This window comes from Pteropus alecto, unplaced genomic scaffold (genome assembly GCF_000325575.1).
Source record: "Pteropus alecto unplaced genomic scaffold, ASM32557v1 scaffold67, whole genome shotgun sequence".
Taxonomy (NCBI): Eukaryota; Metazoa; Chordata; class Mammalia; order Chiroptera; family Pteropodidae; genus Pteropus; species Pteropus alecto.
This window is the reverse complement of record NW_006441061.1, coordinates 10,091,894-10,100,024: the sequence shown is the minus strand read 5'-3', so window position 1 is coordinate 10,100,024 and position 8,131 is coordinate 10,091,894. Positions and strand designations below refer to the sequence as shown.

Sequence of the window (8,131 nt, the reverse complement as noted above, 5' to 3'; positions counted from 1 at the left end):
TTGGCCGGCTGGGTTTCCTGTGCTGCTCGCTGTGCGGGGAAGACCCCCGCCCCGAGGCCCCAGAGCCCAGACTGCCCCTAGCCCAAACGCAAGACGTTATTCCCCACAGCCCCGCCCTAATGCCACAGGCTCCACCCCAGTCACACCCCAGAACCCCAGCTCCATCCCTAGCCCCGCCCTGGCATCTCCACTCCGCCCATAGACCCCCGTTCCCACTGGCGTCCTCAGGCTCTGCCCCTAGTCCTGCCCAATCACCACTGGACTTAGCCTGCCCCTCCCGACTCCATCCTAAGCCCCACCCCGGCACGCCCAGTCTCCGCCCATAGCCTCCTACTCCCCTCCCCCACTGCCTCCAGCGTTCCCAAATCCTGTCCCGGAGCCTACCCGCCATCCGTCCCTCTACCTCTTGTCACCTGAGGCACCTCTCCCCGACCCACCCCGCCGCACCTCCCTGGCTCCACCTCCACGCCGGGCCCCGCCCCCGCCCGCTAATGCGGGTTTTGCTCTCACTGCAGCGTTCGCAGAGCGGCGCGAGCGGAGCTTCAGCCGGTCCTGGAGCGACCCCACCCCCATGAAAGCCGACACTTCCCACGACTCCCGAGACAGTAGGTGCCCTGTGCAGGCCAGCCCGTCTCTCCCAGAGGCTCCCCTAGGCCCCCGGGCCCCCTGCCGGGCGGCCAAGCTTCTGCGCTTCTGCTCTCTGATCCTCAGTTTCCCCGTCTGGGCAAACTAGGGCGCCCGGCACCTCTGATCTCGTGGGCGGGGTTAACTAACACCGCTGCGGTGCTGGCCAAGGGCGCTTGTGCGGCTCTGCTCGCTGCGCGGCCCATGTTCCCTCTCCAGGAGGCCTGAGAGGCAGGGGGCTGCAATGCTCAGCTCCTCCTTGGTGCGCTGCGCCAGGCTCGCCTCGCTGGAGCTGACACTTGCACCCTGGCTCCCACCGGCCTTGCACCGGGATCCACTGGCCTTCCCAGCCAGGGTGCTTCTGGCTGGTGGTGATTTCGGCTCCACTCCCTTCCCTGCCCCGGGTTTCCTCACTGGCCTCCAGGACGGGGCTTGGCAGCTCTGCCCATCTCTGGGGGCTGCAGCCAAGACAGGAGGTGCAGCTGACGGTCTGCAGCCCTGGTGACACACCCTGCCCCTCAGGTAGTGACCTGCAGAGCTCGCACTGCACCTTGGGCGAGGCTTTCGAGGACCTGGACTGGGAGACTGAGAAGGGCTTGGAGGCTGTGGCTTGTGACACCGAGGGCTTTGTGCCACCCAAGGTCATGGTGAGACCTGGCCACCCTAGTGTTTCTCCAGCCAGCCCTGGGAGGGTGGTTCTTCCCCCTCCAGCAATTCGCTCTCTGTCTGGGAATGAGGCAGCTACTTGACTCTGTCTAGAGGGTGGGGGTGTCTCACTGGACTCCACTGTGGGCTGCCCAGCAGCGGGGGGTTGACCTCACCTGGGCTCCCATGCCCCTTGGCTCGGAGGTGGCTGGGCCCTTCCTGAGCAGCTTCTTGTGTTGTCCCCCAGCTCATCTCTTCCAAGGTGCCCAAAGCTGAGTACATCCCCACCATCATCCGCAGGGACGACCCCTCCATCATCCCCATCCTCTACGTGAGTACCTGCTCCGCCCCCTCCTGTCCCCCAGTGCCGGGTGGGGGTGCTGCCTGAGAGAGGCTCTGATTTGGGCGTGGCCTGTTCTGTCCCAGGACCATGAGCATGCGACGTTTGAGGACATCCTGGGTATGTGCCCAACGTTCCCACCATCTCCTGGGGTGGGGCCGGGGGTGTGTACAGGGCTGCAGAGGGCGGTGCTCACAGCCCTCCCTCCCCAGAGGAGATAGAGAAGAAACTGAACGGCTACCACAAGGGCGCCAAGATCTGGAAGATGCTGATATTTTGCCAGGTAGGGCTACGCGCGCCTCCTGGGCTGGGAATGGGGCGTCGAGGGTGCTCCCTCCATGGGCGTGCGCATGTGCACGGTTGGGGGAAGCAGTGGGTGGGCACCTGTGTGCCACCTGCCCAGCCAACCGTGGCCTCTGACAGGGCGGCCCAGGACACCTGTACCTGCTGAGGAACAAGGTGGCCACCTTTGCCAAAGTGGAGAAGGAAGAGGACATGATTCAGTGAGTTGGCGGGGGGGCGGCCATGGTGGCCGGGGAGGGAGGGCTGGAGGCCATGGCTGCTGCCCACCACAGCCGCCTCCCCATGAAGTTCCTGTCTCTGGATCTGGGCCCTGGGCCCAGACCCACCCCTGCTCACACCTGGGGGCCTGGGTTGGTGCCACCTGTGACTCACCCCTCCCCACCAGCTTCTGGAAGCGGTTGAGCCGCTTGATGAGCAAAGTGAACCCAGAGCCAAACGTCATCCACATCATGGGCTGCTACATTCTGGGGAACCCCAACGGGGAGAAGGTACAGGGACCCCCAGACCCCATCCCAGGCTTCTGGACCCCAGACCCATGAAAAGTGTTGACAAAAACATCCCACCCTCCTCTCTCCTCCCCTTTCCCTCTTCCTTCGAGCCCCCAGCGAGACCCCTTGTGCCTGAGCCCAGCCAGTTGCTGAGGGGTTCCTGCCCCTCCCCACACGATGCTTCCCAACCCCCTCCCTATGCAACCCTGATCTCTCGGCCCCGCCCCTTTCAGCTGTTCCAGAACCTCAGGACCCTCATGACCCCTTACAGAGTCACCTTTGAGTCCCCGCTGGAGCTTTCCGCCCAAGGTGAGTTTGTCAGGCCGGTTCCTAGCTCTTGGGGTGGGGTCCAAGAGGTAGCGGCGTGAACCCCGGCCCAGCCTGAGCCGCGCCCCGCCCCCTCTTACCCTTGCCCCGCCCTGAGCTGTGGCCCCATCCCATCTTTCCTCGGCCCCCTGCCCCCCCACGTGCCTTCCCTCCCCCAGCTCCGCCCCCCCGGGCCGGGCCCTGAGCGCCTCCCGCCCCTCCTCCCTAGGGAAGCAGATGATCGAGACCTACTTCGACTTCCGTCTGTACCGCCTGTGGAAGAGTCGCCAGCACTCGAAGCTGCTGGACTTCGATGACGTCCTGTGAGGGCGGGGCCACCGCCCGGCTGCCTCCTCGGACTGGCGACTGGGGCTGGGTGCCGCCCGACCGCGTGGGTCCGCGTCTTCACGGCGACTTCAGGGCAGCCTCACCCGCTCAGGTTCGCTCCGGGCCTGGTCCTCAGCCCGGCCGCCGGGAGCGTCGCCGGCGGCCCGGACACCCGGCAGCCTGGCGCTGGCCCGCTGCCCCGCGCGGTCGTAGAAACAAGTGCACTTTTCTACAGCCTCCTGTTAACTAGTCACGTGCTCGTTCCTGGTTCTGCATAGGCGACCCGCCGGGTGTCAGGGCCCTCCCGCCCCGCCCCGGCCCGGCCGGGCCCGCCCCGCCGAATCAATCACCAGCACAGGGTGGCCCGGGCCCAGCCCCTGATCGCCCGCTTGCGCTCCTCCCGCCCGCTTGTCCTGAGCTCAGCCGGCTGCAGCGGGAGGGCCCGTCCTTTGTCCCTTCTCAGGGGTGCGGCGAGCAGCAGCCTGCCCCGGCCCTCCCGCGCCCGCCCCTTGCTGCTGTCTAGTTCACCTTGTGCAGCCACGCTCTGGAGGCCTCTCCCAGCCAGAGGGCCGGGGCCTTGGCTGGGCAGCCGGGGCAGGGCCCCGCATCCCAGGCCCAGAGCCGAGCAGCCTTGCCTGGGCCCCGCGGGCGGCTCTCTTGTACATAGCTGGGGCTCGGGGGCAGGCCCCCCTGTGCAGAGCCCGGCTGAGGGAGGGGCGGGGTGTGTTCCGGGCTCTGAACAATGTACGATACCCCTTAGAGTGACCATTAAACCCGACCCTCCGCACCGGTGGCTGTAGGTCTCCTGTCTCAGCACCGTGGGTGACCACCCTGGGCCCAGAACCTCTGGCCCGTTGTTCAGAGGTCTCTGCTCTGGTGGCTACCTGCACACCCTGGCCAGGACTGAGGGTGCAGGGCTTCTAGAGCCCCCCCCCCGGGGCACACTCCATGAGAGGGTCTGGTGGGGCGTCAGGGCCTCCCGGGACACCCGGAAGTGGGAGGTGACGAGCAGGTCCTTGACAGGCTGCAGGGAACCGAGGAGTAGTCCCAGAAAAGGGCCAAGCAGGGCCCGCAGAGACACCCTGGCCCCTTGCCATCTCTGCTCCCACCCCAGGCACTGAGCAGAGGGCCGTCTGCCCCTCCGGATTGTTCTCTGCATGTGGTCAGCAGTGTGGCCATAGCAGGGGGCCAGGAAGTGATGACAGGAGCAGCTGGCCCCCCTCAGCCTCAGTCGCTTTCAGATGTGCCCAGTGCCACCCCTCCCCCTCCAGTGGCCAAGCTGCCACTGGGCACAGCCAGGCCTGGCAACCCAGTGGCTCCTGGTCCAGTGGCCTAGGGATGGAGCAGCTGCTGCCTGCTGGGCACACCCAAGGCCACCAAGGGCTGGCTGGCTGGGGACGTAAGGAGGCCACCAGCAGACAGCATTAGCGGAGGCTGGGCCAGTTACTGGGGCCCTGGGGGCAAGTGGCCTTTCCTAGAGTAGGCCTACTGGCTCTGGGGCATGGCCCTGTGGCTCCAGCATCCCCAGGGCGTCCCAGATGGGGCCCAGGTGGGATGGCAGAGATTTGGCTGCAAACAAATGGGGAAACTTATAGCAATTTAGACTCAATTCCTGTCTGCATACTTCCAGTTACTGTGTCACCCATCACAGAGTCACATGTGACTCAGGAGTCCTCTGAATCCTCTCAGTTCCTGAGACTTGCCATGTCCCTCCTACCCCTCAGACCTGGAATCCACATGATGCCAGGATTTCTGTTTGTAGACAAAAGCCCGTGCAGGCCGTGCAGACAGACACTCTCCACGCGACCCACACACTTGCATGCCCTGTGTGCTTAGAAGGCACATTCACCATGTCACCTGCAACCCTGACCCCAGGACCAGCCAGTTCACAGAGCGCCCCTGCCCCTTACCTGGACTCTAGTGGGGATCCTGCAGTCTAGGGTCTGGGCTGCTTCAGCAAGTGTGTCTACCCCACACGGTCCTTAGGGTCACTGATGGGTAAGGGCTGGATGATCCACCAGCAAGAGGCTCACAAGGTTCCATTTATCATACCCGTGACCGCCAAAGAGAAGCTTGATGGAAGAGACACATCCAACCCAAGGACAAACAGTATATACATGGAACAGCATTTGGGAAAAGGTGCAAAACTAGTTAGGTGGTGGCAGACGTGAAGGTGGGCTGGATTAGGGCAGCACAGGGGGCCAAGCCCACCTCAAGTCACATCAGGGCCGACGTACCCACCCGCCCCGACAGAGATACAGAAACAGGCAGCAGCCAGAGACAGCTGGGGAAGATCTGTAACATGTTAGAAAGGGGTAAGGTCCTTCACATGCAAAGAGAGTTCATGTGTTGATAAGAAAAAGACAAAAGGCAATAGGGAAAAACAAGCAGAGATCTGAAGAGACAGCTCAGGAGGAAATCAGGTGGCCGTAAACGCACGGAGAGTCTTAACCTCATTCGGGATTGAGTAAAAGGCAACAAAAGGAACAAGGCGTTACCTGCCTCTTGGCTCGCCCCAGATCCTAAAGGACGTCAGTGTCCTATGCTGGCGAAGGTGTGGGGGAAAGGTCATGTGAATTGCTATAGTGTTTTTGGAAAACAATCTGGCATTAACTAACTCTTGATGAATCATGGTGAAATAGAAAATCTGGACAGACTGATTCCTAGCAGGGAGACTGACTCAGTAATCAAAAACCTCCCCAAAACAAAAGTCCGGGACAAGAGGGCTTCACTGGTGAATTCTAGCAAACATTCAAAGAAGAATTAATACCAGTTCCTCTCAAACGCTTCCAAAAAACAGAGGCGGGACTCTTCCAAGCACATTTCAACACCAAACGAGCATGACACGCGCTCGTGAAAATCACAGGCCGATGTCCCTGATGGACACAGATGCAAAATCCTCAACAAAACACTAGCAAGCTGAATTCAACAACACCTTAAAAAAAACATGTCACGATCAAGTGGGATCCAGTTCAGAGATGCAAGGGCGGTTCAGTCTCTGCAAACGAGTCAGTGTGACACGCCACATTAACAAAGCGAAGGATGAAAATGATCTCAATAGATGCAGAAAAAGCATTTGACAAGATTCAGCATCTATTTAAGATAAAAACTCAACCAAGTGAGGTAGAGGGAACATACCTCAACAAAGGCCATGTATGACAAGCACACAGCTAACATCATACCCAGTGGCGACAGGTGAAAGCTTTTCCTCTACGATCAGAAACGACAAGGCTGTTCACTCTTGCCGCCTTTATTCAGCATAGCATTAGAGGTTCTAGCCAGAGCGATCAGGCAAGAGAGAGAAAGTTTCCAAATTGGAAAAGAAGAAGGAAGATCTCACTACGTGCAGATCCCATGAGGTTATGTATAGAAAACCCAAGGACGCCACCAAAACTGTTCGAAATGCAAAATCAGTGCACAAAAATCTGTTGCATTTATTTACATTAATGAACTATTGGGAAAAAAATTAAGAAAACAATATTTTACAATTGCATCCAAAAAATAAAATACTTAGGAATAAATTTAACCAAGGAGGTTATATGAAAGACCTTATATCGAAAACTACAAGACATTAATCTTTTTAAATGTTGAAAAAGACAAAAACTGTTGGAAAGACATCCTGTGCTCATGAATTGGAAAAATTAATATTGTTTAAATGTTCATACTACTCAAAGCAATATACAGATTCACTGCAATCCCTATCGCATTTCCAGATTGATAAATTGGATTTCATCAATAATTAAAATTTTTGCTATGTGAAATACACTGTTAAAATCATGAAAAGACAGCTACAGACTGGGGAAAAATATTTGCAAATCACATACATGACAAAGAACTACATCTAGAATATGTAAAGAATTCTCTAAACAGGAAGAAATCAAACAATGCAACTTCAAAAAATGGGCCGAAGACGTGAGCCTTCAGTAGAGAGGGTGGATGCACCCGGGAGGCCTGTGGCAGCGGCCAGCAGCACAAATTAAAGCCACACGATGTGCCACCGAGCACCTGTCGGATGCAGGAAGATTAAAAACTGCGACACCAAGTGCCGGGGGGTGGTGCAGAGAAACTGGACTCTTGCAGTTCGGAATCAGGTCGAAGCGGCCGGACCTGGCGCCCAGGGGTCTGCCTCCTGGATGCGAGCTGAGAGCATAGGTCCAGGAGAGACCTGTGTGCACTCACACGCCTCTGCATGGTCACCATGGAAACCCCATCTGCACACCTGGACTGGACGTGGGCAGAGAGGAGGGACCACCAGAGCCCACAGTGGCCTCAGGCCTCAGGGTGGAGGAAGCCAGACGTGATCCAGCCCCAGGACCTTCTCCCAAAGACAAAACCAGAGCGGAGAGCCACGTGTGGGGTCAGACTCTCGGGGGCAGGGTGTGACCACAGAGGGGCACAGGAGGCCAGGCAGCGTGGTTTCGACTGTGTTCACGGGAATCTACATGGGCACAAAGGGACAGTTCTACTGCTGCTTAAAACAACCGAGCAGGCCGGGGCGGGGCCAGACTTCCCCCTCCTCCCAGCACTGGGACTGGCCCCGCCTCCTGGCCTTCGCTCCGGCCCTTTCTGGTCACCTGACCTGCCCCCGGCTGGAGCCCTGATACGCTTCCAGGTGGGGAGGGCGGGGTCACAGGGCGAAGTCTGAGCAGCCTTCAGGCCGCGGTGGCCCGCTCACGTGGTCCCAGAGCAGGGCAGGCAGCAAGTGGCGGAGACCACCTCCGTGGCAGGGGGTAGGAGACCCTGCGGTGGGGGCGCGACCCTGGGCAGGGGCCCAAGTTCAGCCCCACTTGCCCAGTCTGAGCTGGGGGTGGTCTGCAAGCTCTGGCAGACAGCCTCGGCCACCAGTGCGGTCTGCTGCCTGACCCAGGTCCAGGTGGGCAGTGACCGACTGGGCGGGGGCGGGGCAGGCGGGACAGCACCTGGCAGGTACAGAGGGACAAGAGTCCAGCTTCCTCCTTGCTGCAGCTGGTTGTCTACCATCCTAGGTGAGGGGGCTGACCGGGCCCTGGGGGCTGTCCTGGTCTGAAGGGGGCTGACTGGTCCCAGGGGGCCATCCTGGTCTGAAGGGGGCTGATCACTGGGAGGCCATCCTGGTCTG

The 8,131-nt window shown here is 59.7% G+C and overlaps 2 protein-coding genes across 7 annotated transcripts in view; both read left to right on the top strand.

Moving 5' to 3' along the window:
* The window catches only part of NSMF (NMDA receptor synaptonuclear signaling and neuronal migration factor), an 8,662-nt gene extending 4,842 nt beyond the window's left edge, over positions 1–3,820 (top strand). Inside the window, exons 8-16 of the mRNA XM_025051271.1 lie at positions 516–605; positions 922–1,271; positions 1,517–1,600; positions 1,696–1,729; positions 1,822–1,892; positions 2,033–2,112; positions 2,298–2,400; positions 2,634–2,709; positions 2,936–3,820. Coding sequence (XP_024907039.1) covers positions 516–605; positions 922–1,271; positions 1,517–1,600; positions 1,696–1,729; positions 1,822–1,892; positions 2,033–2,112; positions 2,298–2,400; positions 2,634–2,709; positions 2,936–3,033 — 986 coding nt within the window. The 3' untranslated portion in view covers positions 3,034–3,820. The remainder of the gene's footprint in view (positions 1–515; positions 606–921; positions 1,272–1,516; positions 1,601–1,695; positions 1,730–1,821; positions 1,893–2,032; positions 2,113–2,297; positions 2,401–2,633; positions 2,710–2,935) is intronic.
* Positions 3,821–7,630: 3,810 nt separating this feature from the next.
* Positions 7,631–8,131, top strand: part of ENTPD8 (ectonucleoside triphosphate diphosphohydrolase 8) — a 6,626-nt gene continuing 6,125 nt past the window's right edge. For 4 of the 6 annotated variants that reach the window (XM_025051284.1, XM_015594101.2, XM_015594100.2 and 1 more), the window contains exon 1: positions 7,631–8,018. The gene's annotated coding sequence lies outside the window, so the exon portion shown is untranslated. The remainder of the gene's footprint in view (positions 8,019–8,131) is intronic. The other 2 variants (XM_015594099.2, XM_025051282.1) reach the window with 2 other exon arrangements.